The 25,996-nt window shown below is 33.2% G+C and overlaps 1 protein-coding gene across 1 annotated transcript in view; it reads right to left on the reverse strand.

The window, feature by feature from the left end:
• Positions 1 to 25,996, reverse strand: part of Csmd3 (CUB and Sushi multiple domains 3) — a 916,841-nt gene that overhangs the window by 763,321 nt on the left and 127,524 nt on the right. The window contains exon 3 of the mRNA XM_057791849.1: positions 20,406 to 20,518. Coding sequence (XP_057647832.1) covers positions 20,406 to 20,518 — 113 coding nt within the window. The remainder of the gene's footprint in view (positions 1 to 20,405; positions 20,519 to 25,996) is intronic.

Here is a 25,996-nt window from a genome sequence, read left to right on the forward strand (position 1 = left end):
TGGCAATAAAGGTTAAATATGAACATGAGAAGTCTGCAACTCTCATCTGATTAAAAAACTATACTTCTTATCAAATCCATTTCATCCTTGTAGTAGGAGTAGTGATCAGTGAGATGAAGCGCAACATTTGGGATAGGACAACACCTGGCCTTCACGATTGTCGTTGGTCACCCATAAGTGACATTTACAGGCTCATTGGCTATTTTAGAAACATTACTCTCATAAAAAAAAAAATGAACCCAAAACAAAGAGAGAAATCCTCTGAGTGATTTTATTATGTGTTCCTCCCATAAATGTGTTTCCAACTGCAACAGATTTAATGTTTCATAACATTATGCTTTTATGTAGGTGGAACATTTCATTTTCATCTTTCCATTTTCTGCCCTAGAAATACTTTTAAAGTTAGATTAAAGACAAATTAGACTTTGAATATCCCGGTAATTAGATGCAAAACGTACTGATTTATCAACATAAATTTTCAATGTATTATTTCTGTAACATTTAGAGGCCAGACTTTATGTTTTTAATATGATAAAGTATATGAAATATGTAGAAATAAATAATAAAGTTAAAGATTAAAATCAAGGTAAAAGTTAAAGAATAATCATATTTGAAATGAAATTACAATGCCAATTTGAAGACCCATATTAGAATTAACTCATATGCCATAACTGTTCATTTGATAATTTCAAAGATGTACTTATGACTTATTTCTTTGGAGTATCACAGTTGGATCCATTGTGACACACATGAAGGAATTTTTAGTTTCCTTTCAATAGGTATGCATCTATAGAGTAAAATTTGAAGGTAAGTCATTCTAAGGAACAATATTTTTCATTTCTTCCAATAAAAAACTATTGATAAACAAAGTAAAATACCAATTATCAGTGAAATCAGGTATATAATAAGTTAGAAGATGAAATAAAAATTGTTTTTTGTTTATAATCAAAAGAAAGCCTCAGTTAAAAAGTATAACACAAACACTGAATAGATTAACAAATACAAAATAAATCTTATTTGACAGGATGAGATAGTAGACTTTCACTCTGTGGAATGGGTAATTAAGTATAAAAAATATCATTTAAAAGATAAGTACTTAAGGATGGAAAATGGTTCAGCAATAAGGAACATGTACTGCTATAATTGAGGACCCATGTTCAGTTCACAGAACCCACATCAGGAAACTCATAACCATTTGTGAGACTTCAGAAGCCTCAATGCTGTCTTTTGGCCTTTCAAAGTATTGCATGCATATTTAGACACAAATTACACAAAATTTAAAATAATAAAATTAAACTATTTCCCACTTTTTGCTGAAGGCTGATGTAGGATACCCCTCTGTATTCTGTGAGTACCATTGCCTAATAAAGAAACTGTCTTAGGCCTGAGCATGTCAGAATATAGGTAGGCAGGGAAAACTAAATTGAATGCTGGGAGGAAGAAGGCAGAGTCAGGAAAAGCCACGGAGCCACCACTAGAGACAGACACACTGAAATCTTGCCTGTAGGCCATGAGCCTAATAGAAAATATAAAATAATGGAAATGGGTTAATTCTAGATGTAAGAGCTAGCTAACAATATGCTTAAGTTATTGACCAAACAGTAAATAATATAGTTTCTGTGTGATTATTTTGGGGCTGAGCAGCCAGACTGAAGAAGTCTAGTTAGTACCTTAAATTAAACATTTTATATACTTAAAAAAACACAACTCCATAATTGATAGTAAGCATATCTTATCTTTGTTTAAAATAAGTTTTAATATTCTAAATGTTTGAAATTCTTTACTTAAATACTTCCTTGAAAATCTAATTCTGAAACACAGTTATGACAACACCTTAGAACACATACAGAAATCTGGCAGACCTTTGAAGAATCACCTCACAATCTTATCCCTCATCTTTGTGATACCTTGGCTTCAGGAGAATTTTCCCTCTAGTACACTGCTAGTCAACAAATCACATTAATCTTTGTGACAGACACTGGCATCAAATCTATTAATGTGTGCCATGTAGAATTTAATTAAGGCCACAAAGAACTCTAAGCAGAAGGATGATGTCAAGCTACAGAATTGATGCAGTCATGCAAAGATGCTTAAGAGTCATGATCTTGAAAAGACAGGGACCATTCTCCTCTCAAGATGTAAAAGGAAGAGAAGTAGCAAATTTCATGGGTTACAAGATCTCTACAACTGGATGCTGTCCCTCTGTTCTTTTCCAAAATAGAGGTCACTGTCTTCAAGTATACATTCCAGCATTTGGATTTTGTGGGCAGTACCATGTATCAGAAGGGATTATTATGAGAATAGTTTGAATTAATAGCTGCAGAAGATTGATTTATGAGATATTAACTTATTTATAGTTTTTCCTCTTAGTAACATCTTCTTATACCAATAGTATTTTTTTGAAATTTTTAATGAAAAGTGACCAGATGAGAAATATGCACACACATATTCCAGAATATATGAATATTTTGTATGTATATATACAAATAGCATGTATATATGAAGATGTGCATGTGTGTGTGTGTGTGTGTGTATTACAGAACTTTTCTTATCTCAAATAAGACAAACAAAAAGCATTCACCTCCACATCCCGGAGAGTCTGTAGATAGAAGTAAACTTTGTGTTAATTCAGTGACAACAATGATGGAAAATAGAGTTGCCTTTCATTTACATTTGAGGCAGAGTTCTTCATACTAGATAAATACCTAAATAAAACTCTTGGATCTATATTCTTTGAAGGAAAAAGTGAAGAACTAAAAAGAACTATGCAATCTTGATGAACTTCCTTAGAAATGGCTTTTTAAATAAATCCATGGATTCTTAACCAGTAAGAGAAAACATAAATATATACATATATGTATAAGTATGTTTTGCTGAAAAACAAAAAAAGCAAAATACAAATATCTTTAGATAGAAGGCCAAGTTACAGAATGTGGGTAAAAAGAACAGGTTTTCACGCAGGAAAATCTTTAAAACCTCACAGTGGGACTTTGTCTAAGGCACTAAGTATTAAAAATTTCAAAAACTAAATGTCACTTCAAAAAAGAAAATACAATTTGAGTGGGAGGCTTCTCCCTGTTCTCTGACATACATTACTGACTTTTACACAAAAGCACTAAAAAAGAAATGCTTTTCTATGTCCTGATAGTTCTTGAGGTGCAGTGAATGCTAGAATCAGAGGGCAGGATAAATGTTATTGTGAAGAATAAGAAGAATATATATTGGATACTGATGTGACTGTGTCTTAAAAACAGTTTTAACTTGTTTCCAAAGTTGTGACTGCATTGGGTTTAAAATAAACACCTTATTTTAAATTTTAAAGGAACAATTACTGAAGCTGAATGTTCAGTGATAATTTACTAGAAAGTTCCTCAGTATTTAATGGAAAGACACATTTTAGAGTCCATTTTGTATTTAAGGAATGTCTAATGATTCATTCATGTTTTAGCACAATGAACGTGATTAAAGTATAAGAGTTACATTTAATAGTAGGTTGCTCTTTCTTTTCAATATGTGTCAGGTGTCAACACGTAAGTAAAGAAACCATTTAACTTGTCAAGGTACGATAGCTGAAAAAAACAGTTCACACACTTACTGTGATCTCTCTTGCAACATACAGGCCTTACAAAAAAAATTAATTTATATTGGATTCTTCCAGACTAACTAAAGTTCATTGATGTGAAAATAATCAAGTATCACATGACTCAAAAAATTAGTCTGTGATTAAATTGGTGCCAGCATCTCTATTGTAATACTTCAATTATGACTCAGATGAAATTATTGTCTTCTTGAATTTTTAAGGAGCAGTAATTAATTGGGGTTTATTTAACATAGATATGTAATACAGGCCATGTGTTCAATATTTCATCATAAGATGGTTACATGACTAATACCAGTGTATTAAATTATATTATGCAAGAAGAACACTTTTCTAAATTTATATGCACATAAACAGTAACTAAAATATCCACTTCCAGGAATCTCAGCTACTATTTACTAACAGTTGGTAGTTTTTCAAGATAAAGTAATTAAGAAGTGCTTCCTTCTAAAAGATTTGTTTTTTTAAACTATCATGTTTTATAAAGTACAGTTCAGGAACATTGCAGCACACCCCACAGAAATCAGTCTTCTGACTCATGGGAACTCAGAGAGTCTGAATCAACAACAAAGGAACACATGTGGAAGCAACGAGGCCCTCTGCATAGGTGTGACTGTTGTGTAGCTTGGTCTATATGTGGGATTTCTGGCAATGGGAGCATATATTGCTGCTGGTGCTTTAATTGTCTCGTGGGCACCTATTCCGCAACTGGATTGTCTTGTCCAGTCTGAATACAGGGGAAGGTGCTTGGTTTTATGGCAGCTTGATAGGTCATGCTTTGCTAGCATACAGAGGAAGTCTGTCCCTTTCTGAGTGATTATGGAGGAAGGATATATTGGAAGAGACAGAGGGGAGGAAGAGGAAGGGAGTAAATGGAGAATAGGGAGGGGAGGTCAGAGTCACGGTGTAAAATAAATAAACAAGTTAATTTAAAGTTACATCTGTCTCCATAAATTAAGGATAATTTTTTTTGCAACCTATTGTAGGCATCTATAAGTTCTAAAAGTCATTATAATTTTCAATTGTGATTTTTCTTCAATTTTACCTTAGAAAATTTCTATGCATTAAAGATATAGTTTGTAAATTTGTGTTCAATTTTAAGGGTTATAAGACTTATAGGGCACCAGTCTTGATTTCTAAATAACATTCCATTACATAAATATACATTATCGCTACGTACAGCATAGGTTGATGAATATTGGGGTTTTTATACAATATAGATAGTGTTGAATAATGTTAGGACAATATATCATGTATCAATTTATATTTGGACTTTTTCTTTCCACTCCTTTTTGATATAGTTAAAATTATAGAGTCATATGCTAATTATTATTTAATTGAGAGTGTTAGACATGGGATCTATAACCTAACAATTATATTTTTAAAATTTCTTATGTTTTTAGTATGAAAAGATCAAAGGATAACTTGAGTGAGTCAGATATTTTCTTCTACCATGTGAGTCCCAGATACAGAATGACGCTTATGAGGCTTGGCACCATGTGCTTTTATTCAACAAGCTCTTATAATTGGAATTCCAAGCCCGTATAACTGGAATTTTGTCCCTTAATATTTCTAATCAATTTTCCTACACAATGGATTGTATGATTTATTAGTGCTTTTGGCATTTTCTATTGCTTCTCTATTTTAATGAAGTTTCTCTTTGACTTCAATCCTCTGTGTTTAAAAATATGCACTCAATTTAAACATAACTGGTAATTGATACAAAATTAATAGAAATAAAGATATCTTTTCTAAATCTCAACTGCATTATTATCTATACTAAAATATAACAATTAAAAGATAATTTTTACTATTTCGGTTTTTGAAGCATTTTTCAAGGTTTTGAGTGATTAATGAAGAAATACTGGTTAAACAAAAAAATTTGGAAATCTTTTAAATATTAATTTTATGAAAAATAACAAAATCTATACTTAAATAACAATTATAAAAGCTCCTGATAAACATTCAAAAATCTTCATAGTTTATGGCAAGTCTCAAAATTCCAAAATTAGTACAAATTGGAAAAAGGTATTATAAAGATAACATACAATGTCTACACACTGGATCTAGCCTCAAATCATATGTAAAGACTATTACCAGAACTTCCTATTCATCAGTTATCCATTGTTTCAATAAAATACACATTATCATTAAAACGAGCCATGGAGAAGTGATTTCATTTCATTAAAAGCTTAAATATGCATTTAGACCTTTCCGTACACTGTTAACTGAAGAAGCCTCCACTCCACACAAAAGTGAGACCTATAACTGCTGTTTCATGTGTCTAAATTGAAGACAACTTTTCATTTCTTTGGTAACTAATGTATGTAATTTATTAGTTCTTACATTAGCATGTAAAGTGTCAGAGATCATTATATCATGTTTATATATTTGAGTGATCATACTTGGCACTACTCATTATCCCCCCTCCCTGTCCTTTATCCATCTGATTCCTCTTATGAGTACCCTGTTCTGCCAAAATAACTTTTTTCTTCTGCTTTCTGGTCATAATAATTATCTTTCCTTCTCTTTACTACATTTATTTTACTAAAGATCTCCTTTTCTTAGCATTGTTGCCTGTTTACTTTCATTGCAAACACACACAACACACACACACATACTTACATAGGATCATAGAGTCTGCATATGATATCAATCATGTAGCACCTATTGTTCTGCATATGATTTTTTTACTTAAAATTATGATTTTTTATTACTACTCAGTATATGTAACAGATTTATTTTGCTTTATGGCTGAAAAATACATATATATATATGTATATATACATGTGTGTGTGGTATTTATACATATAGATTTGTATGTGTATAGATGTGTGTAGTTTTGTAGTAGCTTTACATTTCTCTATACAATTTAGGATTGCAATATCCAAGAAAGCCTCAGGTAATTTTTCCCAATCTGACATATTTTGCTTTTGGTGATGATCTCCTATTTCATAAATTTTCCAATAAAAGATAAAACTTCTTCATCTATATAGCTGAAAATTCCATTATGTACATAGTCCATGTTTATTTTTCCATCCTATTGTTGATGGGCATCTAGGCTGGTTTTGCTTTTTGACTTAATTTGAATAGTTCAGCCCTGCACGACTGATGTTCATGCCTCTGTTTCATGCTTACTTGGAGACCTTAGGATGCATACCCAAGAGCAAAACAGGGGGTCATATTACACATGTATTTTTCGCATTTTTAAAGTCTAACTGTATGAGTGTTTCTGTGTGCATGTTAGTCTGTACATTTGTGTGTGTGTGTGAACACTCAAGTGTCCCTGAAATCATAATGACATCAGAGCAGAGCTTCCAGGAGATGGTGCTCTCCTTCCACAACACAGGCTACACATTATTTTTTGGTCAGTAGTGTTCCTCCTTCCCCATATCTTCACTAGCATGTATTTGTGTTTTCCAATATTGCTGCTGTTGTTTCAAGTTTTAAATGACAGCTTTTTTGATTGAGGTGTGATGGAATCTCAAAACAATGTAACCTAAACAGAATAAAATAAATTTTACAGACAGTTTAATTATGTAAATCTCTGATCATTAACCTACTATAATATTTACCAGAGTGAGTAAACACAGTAGAATATATATGTATAATAATAGAAAAGTCTTTAGGACTACTCATTATCTGCTTAAAAAAATAAAATGGCATGTAGATTTCAGGAATATCAATGGAAATACCAATAGAAATTAAAATTTCCTTTAGAAGTTTGAATGTATCAAATACTATTACATTCATGACTATAGTATCTTAGTGTTCAGTACTCATGAGAATATTAGCGATGAATATAACATAAATCCTGTTTCTCCTGATTATGAAAGGAGGTAAGACATTTATGGTATATCATGATAATGTTTAAAATAAAATTTCATTCAGAAATAATTTAGAAAATTCTCTTATTACCACCAATGCTATTATCATTTCTCCAGATCAAGGGTTAATATAAACTGTAGTGATATTTCATTTGTATTTTAATAAATAAAGCTTGCCTGAAATTCAGAGAGTAAAAATGCCCCACTGATGAGCCTTACAGACCAGGAAGGGGTGACATACTCCTTTAATCCTAATAGCCACACACACAAACAGTCATATTCTGAGATTATTGGAGGCAGGTTGCCATTTCGGACTGAGGTATAAGTAAAAGCCAGTGGCTGGCTATTTTGCTTTTCTGACATTGAGTTTCAACTGTAACTTCTGTCACTGGTCTTTTATTAATCATGCTACAGAAAGCCATAGTAAACAATGGCATCTGTTGGTTGAAGGTGATACAACAATATTAGACTTTTGTTTTTATTTGTTTGCTTGCTTGTTTGATTTTTGGGACAGATTCTCTGCAGAGCCCTGGCTATCCTTAAACACATGTTGTAGACCAGGCTCTGGACTTAAATACAGAGATCTGACGCACTCTACTTCCCAAGTGCTGGGATTAAAGGCATGAGCCACCATCACCTAACTAGGTTAGCCTGTTTATAATATACTTACTAGAAACTATATGTGGATTACTTGATATTTTGTTATTTACAGAAATCAACTATTTTGCTATTTATAAAAATCAGTTTCTATAAATTAAAGAATTTCTTAATGATAAGAAGTTAATGGTGTGGGAAGTCTTCTGTATATGTGTTGCTTTCATAGATTAATGAATAAAGTATCTGTCTTGGCCTGTGATGGGTAGCTTAAAGCTAGGTAGGAAAACTGGACTTAATACTTGGAAATAGAATGCTGAATCAGAGAGACTCCATGGAGCTGCCAGAGGAGAAAGACCATGAGCCACAAGCTGAAACATTGCCAGTAGGCCACGAGCCTTGTGGTAAAATATAAAATGATGGAAATGGGTTAAATTAAGATGTAAAAGCTAGCCAATAAAAAGCTAGAGCTAATAGGCCAATCAATGATTTAATTAATACAGTTTCTATATGGTTATTTCAGGGCTACCAGCTGGGAACAATCAAGCAGCCTCACACAACAGATTGACACACCAACATAGCTGACTACATCCACGTAAAATCTGAGAAAGCTTGGAAATGAATTCTAGACACACAAGAAAAGCAAACTTTAGCAGCCTTTTTATTTATGTATTTATTTTGACTGACCTTAATGAGACACATCTGCTCATGGCAGCACTAAGCTACTTCAAGAGGATGATGGGCATCAAAGAGGCTCCTTATGGAGTTTGTTAGCCATTTGGGTAAGAAACTATTTTTTTTCCTGGACTGCTTGATGGTATTTTGTGTGAACTGGACATGCAGGACCCAAAGAGAAAAGACTGTGGAACTTGCTTAAGGGTGAGACAGTCCATTGTGGTTCCTGTTTCATGAAAGAGTCTGCCAGACACTCTGCAGGATACAAAAGAAATTGACTGACAAACTGCCAATATAGGTGGAATTGTCTTTGAAATTTAGTGCTTCATGGGAAAGTTTGCTAGATACTATGAGCCTATAGGCTAAAAAATGGATGTTTCATGAGACAGAAGTTTGTTTGACTGTCCATGCAGAGAGTTTCTCTGTCAATGCTAGAGTTTTGGAAATTGCTTACAATGGACTTCCTGTTCACTTAGGTAATATATCCTTCTAGGGTCTTGAATAGAGGTGAAAAATAGTTATAATTATAGTTTTCCTTAGTTATAATAAAAAGTAAAATAGGTATAAATATAATAATTCTTGCTTTGCACCTATTTTGTTATATGTAATTTTACTATGTTGAAGTTAAAACCTTCCCTTTTGTTTACACAGGAAATGGAAAATGGTGTGGGAAGTCCTTTTGTATATATGTTGCTTTTATTGGTTAATGAATAAAGAATCTATCTTGGTCAGTGATGGGGTAGAGTAGAGCTAGTCAGGAAAACTAAACTGAATGCTGGTGGTGGGGGGGGGAGGCAGAGTTAGATAGATGCCATGGAGCCGCCAGAGAAGAAAGACTCAGGCAGCCAGCTGGAATCTTACCAGTAGGCCACAAGCCTCATAGTAAAATATAAAATAATGGAAATGGTTAAATTAAGATGTAAGATCTTGCCAATAAGAAGCTAGAGCTAATAAGCCAAGCAGTTATTTAAGTAGTACAGTTTCTGTATGGTTATTTCGGGCCTGAGCAGGCAGCAACAAACAGTTGCCTCTCACAACAAGGTGATGTGTGGGAAACAGCAACCATTTTTGTATCTAGATATGGAAAGAAATTACCACCAAATTTAGTCATGTTATAGGAAGAAAAATAGTAGAAGTTAGAAACAGACATTTACTTTAAATAAAACTAAAATGTGGCTTGAAGGTACTCTTCTAGAATAATATAGTTGATGAACTGAACCTTAAAATTAAAAATAAAAAATTAAAAAGTGGGTCAGTTACTCATCGTGTATGTCACAAAAGGAATAGTGTAAGTTGGATCCTGAGTTTTATTTCTGGTTTTTAAAATATGTTTTCAGTGCAGTGATACTCTCAGGTGGTTCTTTTAAATATTTAAGTGAGGAAAAGTCTGATTAAAACTAATGTTTAAGAAAAAGAAATGCAGGATAAAGAGAGTGAGTCATTTGGAACAAACAGCTTGAGTCTGTCACTGACTACCTTGGGCGGTAAATATTTACCAGCTTACTTGCTAGCTGGAAAAGACAAGAACAGACAATAAAAAAGGAAGGGAAAAAGAAAAGAATCTGCCATTTAACATTCTTTGTTTAACATAAATAAGCCCCAAGCACTTGATGCTCTGTGTCCACTGAGAGTACAAATGCTCCTGGAATGATCAAGGCCATAAATCATTCGTTTGATAATCTGAGCCTTCTACAGAACACTGCTATATGAAATTTCTTGATTCTGTTACAAGAATAAAAAGGTTTCAAAAACTAATATGTATTTAACAGTATTGCTTTGCATTGAAGATGAGATTATAAATTATACTTATAAAATGATCCTTTCTTAGTGGCTTACCTTGTTTCTAATTGCAAATTATATGCATTCTAAAACGGATAGTAAGGATTATCTAGTAACAAGCCTCATGGTAGATGTTTAAAATATGTTTTGGAAAGCATTATTAGCTTAAGAAAACTGGATTCAATGTAAGGTTTACTATTAGAACTATGAACTTTTAAGTTAATAAAATGTTCTGTAAAAATGATATTAAGCAAGAATATATGACATTTCTTATCCTGAAACAATGACCACCTCTGATGTTCCCTTTTAGTATCTCCCATATGCAGTATCTGTTTACTTAATTCATGTGTTCTTCTGTGTGCTTGTGTAAGTTTATGTGAACTGGGTTCATGCAGGAACCCACAGAAGCTATAAGCCTATGTCTGTTCCCATAGAATTGTAGCTACAGACAGTTTTCAGTTACCATGTGGGTGCTGCAAAGCAAACCTGTATCTTCTACTTGAGTTCATAACTGCTGGCCCATTTCTCCAGTCCCTCTCTCCAATTGTTTGCTTATTTTTTGTGATTTCATTTTATTATGGACTCCAAACTAATATCCAAAATAAGAGTATTTTTCCCAAGATATGTGATTAACGTATTAATAAAAATAGAATTATGAAATTTAAAGGCAAATGGCTAAAGCTAGAAACAGTCATCTAGAGTAAGGTAATTTGGTCCCTGAAACACAAACATTGCATTATTTTCTCTTATAAATGGATATTAGCTTTTAAGCTTTAGATACGTATTTTACTTAGAATAATCACAGAGGTTAGATAGCTGCTAAAGGACCATCTAGTAGGTGCATGAGGATTTCCTAAGAGTGGTATAATATAGTCTTATAAGAGATTAAAGGACAAACTATAATAGGATTAAAGAGGGGGGGAATGGGAGGACAAAGCAGAAGAGAGAATATAAGGAAGGGCAACTAACACTAAAGACCTCATGAAAAGTCACTTGGAAACCTGCTGTTGTCTACTCTAGAAACTTCCTAAAATATGTTCATGCATGAAAGGAATGTAAATAGAGTTCCCATATAATGGAGGAGACAATGCCTCAGCTACCTATTATATTTGACCAAGTCTTACCAACAGCATCAAAAATGTATTACATCTTGCTGAGTCCTTTGTGAAAGAGAAATCATGCTGGTGCTCACATAAAAGACTTACCCCTGCTAAATATACTGTGCACTCTGCTGACAGAGAAAAATAATCATGAATATTACATATCTATGAACTTTGTGGCCTGTAATTGTGACTTACATGCAGAATGTAGTAGTGTAATATAGTCACCAATGTCATGTGAGTAACCAACGTCTTGAATGGATTAAGACCCACTTCAAAATATCAACCCATACCTGACACAGCTAAAATATCTAAGAATTTGATACTTAACTGGGTCATGAGCCTTAAGAAAAAAAAACTGTTACTATAAATCTGCAAAATGAACATAGCAATAAAACAACTACCAATTACATACTGCTAAACCAATGTATTATTAAAACTCTTAGCCCTCATCAGATAAACTTCTTGCAATAAATGTTAGTTAACACAGAGAATCAAAAATGAACAGCCTAAAAAAATGGACAACCTTCAGAGACTTCGGAGCACTCAGCTAAGTGGAATATCTTAGTCAAAATTCTCCCTTAATCAGATTCTCGAATAAGTCATTCAAATGGGTTTATTCCTGTTTATAGCTAAATGATAGACGTTATGAACGTGTTTATGGTTATTATGGTTGGTATTTTGAAAGGTTTGTAGAAGCCTGTGTTGAAGGCTTCATTTCCAGCCTTTAGAATGGTTGGGATGTTGTAAAAAATTAGGAGATGAAGACTTTCTGTTCCCTGACTGCCATGCTGCGAGACGTTGTGCTACAGAAAATATCCTTGACTGGTTGTCTACCACAGATCAAAAGAAAGGAAGCTAAATGTCCACATACAAAAGTATCTGAAACTGTGCACCAAAAAAATATTTTTTTCTCCCATAAGGCAAGTATCCCACAAGCATCCCATAAGGAAAACTAACACACCAGTTCTCTCAGATACTGGAACAGATTGCTCATCTGGAAGATAAATATAGGTATTTATCATAAATAATGATGAACATTATTCATTTAATTTTTAGAATTTATAAGTAACAACTATTGGAGGTAACTAAGGAGTCAATATAATTTAGGGAAAAATAAATGCAAAATAGAGCATCCTTGGGAACACAGAAAGAAGATTTTTTATTTTTAATTTCTTTTAATTTCATTTTACATTCATTCCACAGTTCACCTCCGCCCCTTCCATCTTCTCCCCAGCACAAACTCCACCAACTCCTTGCAATGAGTAAGGGGTTCCATAGGAAATCAAAAAGTCTGGAACATTAAGATGGGGTAGGACCAAGCCCTTCCCCCTGCATTAAGGCTGAGCATTGCATCCCACCATAGGGGATGGGCTCCAATAAGCTAGCTCATGCACTACAAATATATCCTATTGCCAGGTGCCTCATAGAAAGTCCAAGCTACACCACTTTCTCCCACACATGGAGGGACTAGTTCAGTCCCATGGAGAATCCACTGTAAACAGAGAGTGCACATTGATTACCCAGCTGCCCAGACCCAAATAATGACACAGAATATTTACTATATTATATATTAACTTTATGAATTACAACACTGTTTGGGCAAAGGTTCAGGCATACTCCTACCTAGCTGTTATATCTTATATTAACCCTTCTCTATTTTTGTGTGTATTGTCACAATGCTGTGGCTTACCAGGAAGATGCTGTCATTTTTCTCCTTCAGCAGCTGCATGGCATCTCCCTGATGCTGCCTTCTTTCCTCCTCTACCTCTGTTTGGATTTCCTTACTTCCTATAGTCTGCCCTGCCATAGGCAAAAGCAGCTTTTTATTAACCAATGGCAATGAAACATATTCACAGCATACAGAGAGGAATCCCACATTACTTCACACTTCTCAATTTAAATTTCATGAGTTTCCATGAGCTTGATGCAGCTGTCTCTGTAGATTTCTCCATCATGATCTTCTCTTCCCTTGCTCATATATTCCCTTTTCCTCTTTTCAAATGGATTCCCAGAGCTCCACCTGGTGCTTGGTTGTGGATCTCTGCATCTTGTCCATCAGTTGCTGGATGAAGGCTCTATGATATAGTTGTGACATTCACCAATCTGATTACAGGAGAAGGCCTGTTTGGACTTCCTCTACACTACTGCTAAGAGTCTTAGCTAGGGATATCCTTGTGGACTCCTGGAAATTTCTCAAGCACCAGGTTTCTCCCTAGCCCTATTTTAGGGAGAGATAAAACTAGTATGCATTAAATTCTTTTCTAGGAATTTATTTTTATGTATGTGTATTTTACGGGTCTGTGTTAGTGCATGCAATGCTTATGTAGGTGTCAGTAAGGGTCGAAGAAGGCATCAGATCTTATGAAGCAGAAGTTATAAGCAGTTGTGTCCTCTGGGAGAGAATCAAGCACTCTTAACTGTTGACATATCTCTCCAACCTCGGATATATTAAATTCTGAAGTCTGGTACGATGGTTTAAGAATTTCTTCTTAAATTTGGTAAATTGTTATTCATATTTATGTCAGTCAGCTTTCCACCGCTAAGGAGAAATGCTTGAGATAAGCTTCTTGTAAGGAAGAAATATTTATCTTGGATTATATTTGCAGAGGCTTTTTTGCTCAGTCTCTCAGATCCCTTGCTTTTGACCTGCAGTGAGCCCTCAGGTCAAGACCCAAGCTGCTCAACAGATGAAAATAAGGGAACATAAAATGGGGAGTTGTTCTTCAGATTTGGTAAATTGCTATATTACCTTGAAAATAACAAATTCAACTAAATATTAGAGCAAAGTGAGGAAGGTAAGAATTAAAAGGAAGAGTCAATCAGTTCTACAGATAACTTTTCAGAGTCATTTAAACCGGGAAACGAGAAGGTTGGAACTAGAGCTGAAGATAAGGCAGACTTTGGATATTCATTTGATCATGTTTAGCCTATCAAGAGCTATCATGGCATTCCTTTGTGGAAAACAATGAGTGAGCTTTATTAGGAACAAATTCATAATACATAAAAGATGCACCTAATCATAAACTGTGGTAAATTTTATTTACCAGTATTTTATTAGCATTGGGTGCCTCGATAATATCATTTCTCATGACTGAGCACAGTGATGCAATTCAATACAAGCTTTAAATGTACAACCATGACAAAAACTGACTTGTGTGAGAAATGTCTCTCCTTGTTCTGTAAACAGCTCTTGGTGAAAACGCAGACATTGTTTAGTGGAAAATGAAATCTTGAGTTACTAATATTGTTAGCATATTTTCCACTCTAAATAAAATATAAGTTTGGTTCAAGAGGATAAATGCAATAAGATAGGGCTATAGTTAAAGAGATATAAAGATAATTGAAATGGAGTCTATATTTCATGTGAAATCTTTAAATTGATAATATGGAATATTTTAAATTAGACACAGATAGACTGCATTAAATTTATAGAAATAATCATTTACAGTCCAAAAAAATGATGGGCTTAGAATTCATATTTACATTGTGAAAGTTTTAATACTACCTAATATAAATATTTTTCTATATTATATATTTTTCTCATATTCATATAACCTGAAAAAATAAATATATAAATTCATTGCTTACTTTAATTAAGCATATTTGAAGTATTCCACTTGTAAAATCTATCATCTGAACACTTAGTCTTAATTCTTTGGCTTGATGTTGTGTCATATTTACTTTCCACCATTGTCACAACTTAAAGAAATAGTTGTGGTATTCTCCTATCCGTGAACTAATTTTATAGATAACAAAATTATCAATGATAATTCTTATGTATGGCCACCTTTGCTACATACATTTTTTCTCTATTTAGATTTTTATGAAATTTATAATTCAGGTGATAGTCAAATTTCATATCAGAAACAGTTGTTTTATACATACATACATATGTATATACATATATTATATGGAATGAAAATGGCCTACTGCTTTTTTCTCTTTTTAATATAATAATGACATTTTAATCCTACTTGGTTGCAAAACTTATTATCCCAGTATCTAATATGTAAAAACAAAAGGATTTTGAGATTAATCTAGTCTATTTATATAGGAAAACTCTGTTTTTAAAACAGGAGGAAAGGAATGACTGTTTAAAATACTGCATTAATCAACTTTCAGATTTCATTTAGTTGACTCTCAATATTTTCCTGGAGGACATCTTTCCCATTTATCTTTTGAAGTTGGAAAAGTTTCCCCTACTATGTTTTGATAAGGTTCTTCGGTATTTGTTCTTTCATTTAGTTTTTATATTTATTCCTCTTGAAAAATATTCTGTAGAAATTGTATAGGAAATTAACATCAATCATCTTACATTTTAATATTACCATAATCTAAAAGCTACAATAATTATCATAGAAATATAAAGAGATGGAACTTAATATAAAGAAATACATCTCTCTGAAGTGAAATGGATGTACTACACACTACAGAGCTTGTTCAATATCGACCTACCAACAATAAAGAGAAAGATACCACAAAATCACAGTCATAATTATCACAGTTATACAAATAGGCTGGGCACTTAGAATTTCAATTTCTTCTATCATCTATGTATCTATGTATCTATGTATCTATCTATGTATCTATCTATGTATCTATCTATGTATCTATCTATGTATCTATCTATGTATCTATCTATGTATCTATGTATCTATCTATCTCTATATATATATATCATCTAGCTATTTTTCTTTCTTTCTTGTTATTTATTTATTGATTTTTTTGACCTTTCAAGACAAGGATCCTGTATGTTTTCTAGGCTGGCCTGAAACTCACTCTGTAGACCAAGCCAGCCTTGGACTTACAGCCATCCACCTGCCTCTGCCTCCCAAGTGTTGGTATTAAAAGCATGTGCCACCACCACCCAGCTAGGAATAGAAATGTTTCTGTTTATTAAACAATTTTTGAGAATTGTTCTAAATAAATAAATATCTTAGAAGGTTTTGTTTTCTACTTATTATACTTGTTTTATTTATAAATTTGAAAGATTATCTATTAATGATTATCTAACACATTGACTCTGTATTTCTGTGATAGAAAAAAATGAACATGTAATATTTTTAATGATTGCCACATCCTGCAGTAAGATTACTGAATTCCCCCCATTTTGAGCAGCAGCCTAGAGAAATTATCTTCATTAGGTTCTTGGGACAAGTTCGATTAGGGTTTTCTATAGCTAAGTCTCACTATCTTAGTTCAAGGTCAGTCTCTTCTATAACAGACTGTGTATATGTTGTCCCTTGGTCGTTTTCTCCTTGTCTGTTATATAATAATAAGGTAAACTAAAGAAACAAAAACCTGGATATTGAAGACAAAATAATGTGAATATATTTTATTTTTCACGGTTTGATTAAGAGAAATGTAACAGGAAATTCTTTTTATAGCATGGCAAAGAGCTTCCTAAAGTCTATGTTATTAAAGAAACAAGGTCTTCCCCCTCTAATGTTTTACTTAAATGGTCTACAGTATCATATTAAAGTTGATAACAATACAAAATTTCTGTCTGTAGAATATTATTTTAAGATGTGTTACCTTCTGTGGAATATTTAATTACGCAAAGATATGCTGCATTCTTTTCTGTTGCATTTGTTTAACTCTGTAAAGCTGTGTTACTTTACCTGTCTAAAATACCTGATAGGTCTAATAAAGAGCTAAATGGCAAATAGCTAAGCAGGAGAGAAATAGGCAGGGCTGGCATGCAGAGAGAATAATTAGAAAGAGAAAAGAGAGAGGAGCAAGGAAAGGGTAAGGAGAGGAGGACTTCCAGGATCAGCCACTCAGCCAGCTAGGAGAATAAGCAAAAAAAAAAAAAAAAAAAGATATATAGAATAGAGGAAGTAAAAAGTCCAGAAATGGAATGAATCAAGTTAGGAAAGCAGGTTAAAAATTAGGCAAGCTAAAGCTGGATATTCATATGTAAGAATAATTTTCCAAGTATTTATGTGAAAGTTGGGTGATGGGTCCCCAAAGAACAAAGTAAAAAATAAGAAGAAAATCCCTGCAACTTTTGGTAAAAATCACAGTTGGATTTATATTTCTAGCCACTTATTTTACACTGGAGAAATTAATTAGAACTGTTTGATAGTTCAGTTTTATTTGTGGTGGAGGAACCTTGGATTTGGAGAGGATTATCACAACCTTTGGTTCTGTTTCTGCAGAGGTATTCAGATTTAACTAGAAATGTTCAGTACCACTGTCAGAATGATTCAGTGAGCCAATGGCTCATAATGAGACAAATGAGTCATAGTGAAAGAAGACATATCTCTAGTAGGTTTGTGTTGTGGGAGGTCCTTCTGTATGTGTATTGCTTTTATTGGATAATGAATAAAAAAACTGCCTTGGCCTGGTGATAGAGCAGAGTAGATGTAGGCAGGAAAAACTATACTGAGTACTGGGAGAAAGAAGGCGAAATCAAAGAGATGCCATGTAGCTGCCAGAGGGGAAAGACACGAGCTGGTAGCTAGAGCCTAGCCAGTAGGCCATGAGCCTCGTGGTAAAATATAAAATAATGGAAGTTGGTTAATTCTAGATGTAAGAGCTAGCTAGCAATATACTTCAGTGATTGACCAAGCAGTGATTTAATTAATATAGTTTTTGTGTGGTTATTTCAGGAGCCTGTGTGGACAGGAAATGAGCAAGGGCCTCCAACAACAGGCATAGGGGGCGTCCAACTTATAGGAAGCACATATCTCAGGTCCACAAGCTTGAAGGACTATAGCCCAGAATAATAACCAGATTTAGCCTACAAATTGAGATCTGCTAGTTCTTTCTGATGAGAACTCAACTCATATTTTTACTTCACTTAACAAGACCATGAACAAATAACCTAAAACACAACTGAAATCATTAAGACTTCCCACCGACAGAGCTACAATACTGCAATTTGTGTCATATTATACTAGAAAAATGATGGAAAGTTGTCATTGCCGTTCTAGAAACATGATACAAGGCAGAGATAGCAAAGCGTGGTCGCCAATTCTTCACTGCTACCTGATTAACTGTGCCAGGTATTTACAATTAGAACATTTCAAAGTTGCACATGAAAATTCTTTGTGAATTCTTCCCGAAGGAAAAAAAAGATGACAGAAACTTAACACTGACAGACTAAGAAATCGAGATTGGTTTCTATTTATAATAGCATTGAAAACTATTGAAATATTTTTGAAAATGAATTTATAAAACTTGACAGACAAAGGAAACATCAAAATTCACCTCCTCTTATATTCTGCAATATCAATTGTACTTGTTTGAAGTGCAAACTAACAAAAAATAACTATGCTTAATAAATGTAAGAACATAAGGTTTGTCTTTAAAATCACTTGGAAAATATTAGGGTTCCTAACCTCTTAAGTTTGTCAAAATTACTTAAACTTTTGTCATTGTGATAATGAATATGTATGTATTAACTTGCTAAGACTAATGAAAATATTTAGCTATTGAAAAATACTTTGTAGAAATGATTACAATGAAGAAATTAAGTCCCTGAATTCATTTCCCCTTGAAAGAGAGGTGTTTAGAAGTGTATGAAGCAGAAAACTGTCTCCTAAACTTCTACCTAGGATGTTATTTATGATGCATATCCTATTTTATTTTTTAATAAATTTTATTTTACAGATAAATGTATATTTTATAGAAAGAAACAAAAAACTAAATCATATAATATTTATTTTGCAACTTTCTCAGATGTAAAAATGTTTAAATTTGTGTTGTTGGATTAGTGGATTCTTTTTTGTGATTGCTTTCCAGTATGTACTGTAGACACGCTTTTATACATCAATAGTATATAGGTTAGGAGAAAATGCCTGGGGATCCCACATAGTACTGCATTTTGTGAACAAATAATATAAAATTAATTATTCGTACATATCTCAGTTGTAGTGTTAGATATAATAGGCTAAATTATAAAAACATAGTCCTAGAAAGAAACATTTAAATCTGATAGAATACCACGTCAGTTAAGGGTGCAGTTTTCCCTATTTAATGTAAATATACTTTCTGATTATTGAAATAAATCTATGTCCATGATTTCTAAGAGAAATATTTAGGATAGAATACTTTTTATCATTAGACATTTCATTCATTTAAAAACAAAGTACTTCTATATATTTCAGCACCCTCAGCAGAGAAGGGATTTCTCTATAGCAGCTTATTACTCTTTGACTACATGGTATTTTACTCTAAAATGTAGTTCTTTAAAACATTATATTGACTTAATTCTTAGCAGAGTTAAGAAATAGAGGAAAGGTGTTCTTATGTTAAGGTATATCCTGGATGTGAAAAAGTAAAGTCCACTAACCAGTTATAGTACATTAGTGATTGGTAAGAAATCAGTTCCTTGGGACTAGCAATTCTGATACCCTCTTTTGGCCACCACTGGTACTGCATATCCATGGTACACATACGTTCATTCAGGTTCATTCAGGCACATACTTATACATAAAATTAAAAAAAAAAAAAATCTTTCCTTTTTTTTTTTTTTTTTTTTTTTTTGGATTTTTCGAGACAGGGTTTCTCCGTAGCTTTTGGTTCCTGTCCTGGAACTAGCTCTTGTAGACCAGGCTGGCCTCGAACTCACAGAGATCCGCCTGCCTCTGCCTCGCTCGTGCTGGGATTAAAGGCATGCACGACCACCGCCCGGCTTAAAAAAAAAAAAAAAAAGTCTTTCCTTTAAAAAAGCAATCTCTTCATAAGTTTTGAGAAATTTAGAAGAGCTCAGCCAGTCTTCATGATCCTTATGGTAATTAGTCTTCCATCACCATACCTGGAGAATTCTGGTTTTAGTTAATTAAACTGGAAATTGGTATCTCTTCTATTACCATCACTTACCCTCATAATATACTTTAAATCCATGAGCACTAACAGCAAAGTCACTGGTCAATCGTAGTGAGAACACAGATTTGGTACTTGTCACTGGGGGTGGTAGGTGGAATCCCGTTAACCTAAAAGGCAAAACAGAATTCTTAGACATGTAATAATTAGCATAATAAGGTTTTTAGGGAAATTAGAAATCATGTTATCAAGTTCATTTTTTTCTGTATACTCATGCATAGACATGTCTTTCCAATTATAAATTAGCCATCAAAGTACAAGTATATAAAAGTATATATTTAATAATGGAAGTATATGTGTATTACATTTTATAATGCCTATTAACAATACCTTTATACTAAAATTGTCATACTTTAAGAATGAGAATTATAAGAATTTGTGTTTAAGGGTATTGTGTGGCACTAGTACCAGAAAGAGATCCTTAACAGAAATATAAAAATACACAGATCATGCTATGGTTATAACGTGTGTGTAGATCAGTGTCCTTGAAATTTCAATGTTGTGCTTGAGGAATAAAAAGGTATATAAGAAAAATTAGAAATTAAGCACTATTTGAACTCAATTAAAATACTTGTTGGCTGAAGAATCATTCTCAGACTCAAGACTTTGTATCCATTGCTTCTTTTGTGACCCACTTCCTTTATTACTTGAGATGGATCTCATGGTTCTTTTCTTCTATTTTTTCCTTCTCTTCCAATTAACATTTCAGCTTGTTTCTCTTCTGCCTTCAACTATAGAAATTAAATTACATTAAGTGTATCTCTGTTATAACATCTGAAATCTGTATTTTTACCCACAAATTTTCCTGGGCCATGATATCATACATTTTTGATTGTTCTTATAGAACCAATACTCTATCTGATGTGGAATTTTCCCTTTTATACTTTGAAAAAGATTGCTTAATTAATAAAGAAATCTGTCGGGCAGACTGAGAAGCCAATGATAATGGCACTAGGATTTGTCTCTACTGCGTGTACTGGCTTTTTGGGATCCTAGTCTATTTGGATGCACACCTTCCTAAGCCTGGATAGAGGGGGGAGGGCCTTGGACTTACCAAAGGGCAGGGTACCCTGGTCTCTCTTAGTACTGGAGGGGGGGAAGGGTGAGTGGGGGAGCAGGAGAGAAGTGGGAGGAGGGGAGGAAGTGAAAATTTTGATTGGTAGTATTTATAAAGTAATAAAAGAAGAACAAAAAAATTAAAGAAAATAAAGAAATATGGCTTGGCCTGACAGGGCAAAAGAATAGATGTAGGCAGGAAAAAACTAAACTGAATTCTGGGAAAAAGAAGGGTGGAGTCAGGGAGAAGCCATGTAGCCCTGCCAGAGACAGATGACTGAACTTTAGCTGATAAGCCAAAGCCATGTGGCAATACACAGATAATGGGTTAAATTAATATGTAAGAGTTAGCCAATAAGAAGCTAGTGTTAATTGTCCAAGTGGTAATTAAATTAATAGAGTTTCTATGTGATTATTCCAGGGTTGTGCAATGAAGAACCAACAAGTGACTATCCTGCCAATATCTGTCAATTTTAATTATTAGTGAGCATTAACTAGATAAATTATTCCAAGTTGAAACTTTAAATAAACTCAAACATATAACTAAAGTAAATATACTACTTAAATCTGGGCAAGGACTGGTTAAAATAGGTATAAACAAACATGTACAATTTTTTTCTCATATATATATATATATATATATAGTGTGTGTGTGTGCGTGTGTATACAAATTGCTGAGTTGACATATTTCAGATTAGGGAATAAAACATTGCTTATAATTCTGAATTCTGGTTTCATCTTTCATTATTTATTGCTCCTCCAAAGAGACAACCATCATTTTGACTTCTATCAAATAAAAGATTTTCATATTTAAAAGATTTATATGGACAGAAACATAAAATTATGTTGCTTCTGCATACTTTGACTTAATAGTATATTTCTTTTATGACAACAGAATAGAAATATTGATCACTGTTTTGCAGAAATCCATTTTATGAATATTCCTTATATTTTTCTTATACACTAGGTGGATGTTTGTTCTCCAGATATATCTTTTATAAGCAATATTGTCATAAATATTTTACATGGTTTGAAATCATATTGATATAATTCTATGGTGAATATATGTATAAATGAAATCTCAGTGTCATCACTAATAATTTTTTAATTAAAATGTTTCTGCACTGCCAGGATATGAATATAACTATTACACCTTTATACATATTGCATGTAATTAGATTTAAGTTCCACTCAACAGGAATGGAAAAACACCTGCTACTGAAAAGCTGACTAATGAGACCTAGTGAGTTATGTATCTTAAATAAGAACCTACTATGGCCACTTTATGAAAGCAGCCTAATTTTAACTGCATTGTAAATATTTATTCTCATACTACCAGAGAAATGTCATTAAAGGAACTTCTCTTTTCAACAGACAGAGATCATAAAAAAAAGACTCACAACTTGTTAAAATTCAGGGATCATAGTGTGTCCATCCAAAGGGATACATCTACAATACAAATTTTGCACCTCAGACTTGGGGAACATCATGGAAGAAAGAAACATATGGATTTTAAGAAATGAAAGTCAGGAACACTGCAGTGAGATTGTAACCTCCAGAAATGAGAAGGAAGTCCCAAAATTAATACCTGAAAAATATGGCTAGCTAAACAAGATCAGAAGAAGTACACTGTCAATAGATAGGCTAATGTGAAAGGAAGAAATTTTATTGGGTCCCACCCCTAGACAAAGAACTTCAATGGGAAGTATATATGGGAGAGATCAGAGGGAGAAAATGAAAAGGGGAAACATGTAATTACATTTTAATTTATAGAAAAGTATAACAGAGATAAATACTAAAATAAAATATTTCCCATATTGAATGATGCAGGTTACTCTTCCACAACAAGCAAGAACCATTCTCAGAAAGAGTGAAATTTAAATAATTCTAATGCACAAATATATCAGGAATCCTTATCAAAACAAAACCATACTACTAAATCATATTTGACATATCCTATGGCTGATGGTTTTTGAATCCAGGCTTAGATCTACAGAACTCTTTAATATGTCACCTTACATGGCTAATGGAACAAATCATAGATAATCAAGAACTACAGATTTGGAAGTTATGCTGTATTATTTCAATAGCTTCAGAGAATTCACAAAATAGAGTCAGTGGTTAGAGAGAAAGATAAAATTACAGAATCACATGAGAGAGTGATACAATTGCTGCCTGCCTTTGAAGATAGAATCAGAATGTAAGTCAAGCAATGCCAGGTATAAACTGGGAAAGGAAGAAACAGAGACTCTCAAACCCTTTCTCACACACACACAAATTGTAGCTCTGAGCAAATGAATTTCACTCAACGAAATCCAACGTGAATTTCAGCACCACGGTCACACACTGATACACCTGTGTTGTTTCATTACTACATGGAAAGAAACTATCCCCAGCAATGAAAGTTAGAAAACAGCTCTCCTTTCGACTTTAGAAACTTAAAGTATCTACACAGATATAAATGTGCCCTGTAATTTACCGCGGAATCTTTTTGGGACCTAGTGACTACTCTGAAACTCATGGATTTAGAACATTTTAACAATGCTTACTTGTTTTTAATTTTAAAATATCTCTGCTTTGGATGAACATACGATTTTTTCTCACAGGAAAATAAACAGGACAGGAAGGGATAGATTCAAAAACTTTCATCAAGTTCTCAGTAAAATCCTTTCTAAAACTAAGGCATTATTATTTCTCATTTTTTGTAAAAAAAATACTTTATTGCATTACTTCTGCGTGTGAGTATTTTTGCATACATGTGCATCTGTATACAACATAGTGCATAAGGAATCAGAAAAGGACATCAGAGTCCCTGTATTTGTGTGAAAATTTTTTCTGAATGTCTGTCTGTGTACCACATAGTGCATAAGGAAGCCAGTAAAGGCATCACAAATTCCTGTCCGTGTCTGAGTATTTTGCCTGCATGTGTGTCTATCTACAGCATAGTGCACATGGAAGCCAAAAAAGTCATCACATTACTTGGATCAGAAGTTACAGAAAGCTTTGAATCATCATATAGTGCTGTGAATCAAACCACAGTATTCTCAAAGAGCAACCAGTGCTCTTAACCACCAACCATCTCTAATCACAGACCAGCATGTAGTTTTTCTAATGCACCCAAGTCCAGCCTTCTTTTGTCTTTATCATATTGATTACAGCATTAAACATTTTACTTGCATATATTAGCTTATTAATTATATATTTGATTAAAAGTTTGTAGCCATGCACATATTTAAATAACCTATTTTTGGCAGTGTGCATATTTTTATTAGTAATTTTCCAAAATAATAAAGGAAGGTAATATGAAAATTCTTCTATAGTAAAGGCTAATAGTCTCCATTTATATTTAAACAACTAGCATGTACTAAATGATATGTATGTACAAATTTTTTTGTTTCACTTTAAATATAAAGGAAGAATATGATAGTTATATCATGAGTATTTACAGTGAATTTTTCTTTTCTCCTATAAGACTTGATTTGGACAAACAGTAAAATCCATAACCCATAATAATATTCATTTTATTTGTTTCTATAACAGGTGATATTTAATTGGTGTGGGAAGTCCTTCTGTATTTGTATTGCTTTTATTGGTTAATGAATAAAGATGCTGTTTTAGCCTGTGATAGGTCAGAATAGAGCAGGAAAGATCGAACTGAATGTTGGTGGGGGGAAGAGTCAGGGAGAAGACTTATAGCTCTGCCAGAGACAGATGTGGCAGAATCTTGCCAGTAAACCACAACCATGTGGCAATACACAGATTAAAAGAAATGGGTTAATCGAAGATATAAGAGCTAGCTAGCAATAAGCTTAAGTGATTAGCCAAGCAGTGATTTAAATAATATTGTTTCTGAGTGATTATTTCAGAAGTCTGGGCAACCAGGAAACAAAAAAGTGGCCTGTCAACCATGGCTGCTTAGCATTAATTTAAAAAGCCTTGGTCAAAAAATAATTACAGATACACAAGCAATAAAAACAAATGCAGATGGAAAAGACCTCTGAATGGGTCCCAATGTTGAAAAAAAAATGTACATAGGCTTGGGAGAGAGGAGAAAAAGATTAAAGAGACAGTAAATGTAATATAAAAGAACAAGACAGTCATAGATTAAAGGAGTAAATATAATACAATAGATATTGTACTTGTAGAAAAAGAATAAAGTAAGAAAAATCAGCCATGTAGAGATGGAATATACACAGAGAGTCTTGATTATGTATATGATTGTGTTTTCTTTGAATTTTCTTTGACTTTGAAGGACCTAAGTACAGAGAAACATCTAATTGTATATGTTGCTATGCTAAACAAACATATATGTTTTAGAGGTATATTGATTTCAAAATTTGGGTCTAAAGATATACTGTTTTTGAAAACAGATTCCGCTTTTTGTTTCTACAGAAGATGAGAACCAATGGATTCTTTCCAGGTTAATATGGCTTGATGGACCAAGATTCCCTGAAAGGTTGTTGTAAACACCCCTAAATATTTCTTCCCTCAACAAAAAACAGGAAGCAGTTTAGATAGAACTATGCCCAAAT

The sequence above is a fragment of the Chionomys nivalis genome, chromosome 17 (genome assembly GCF_950005125.1).
Source record: "Chionomys nivalis chromosome 17, mChiNiv1.1, whole genome shotgun sequence".
Taxonomy (NCBI): domain Eukaryota; kingdom Metazoa; phylum Chordata; class Mammalia; order Rodentia; family Cricetidae; genus Chionomys; species Chionomys nivalis.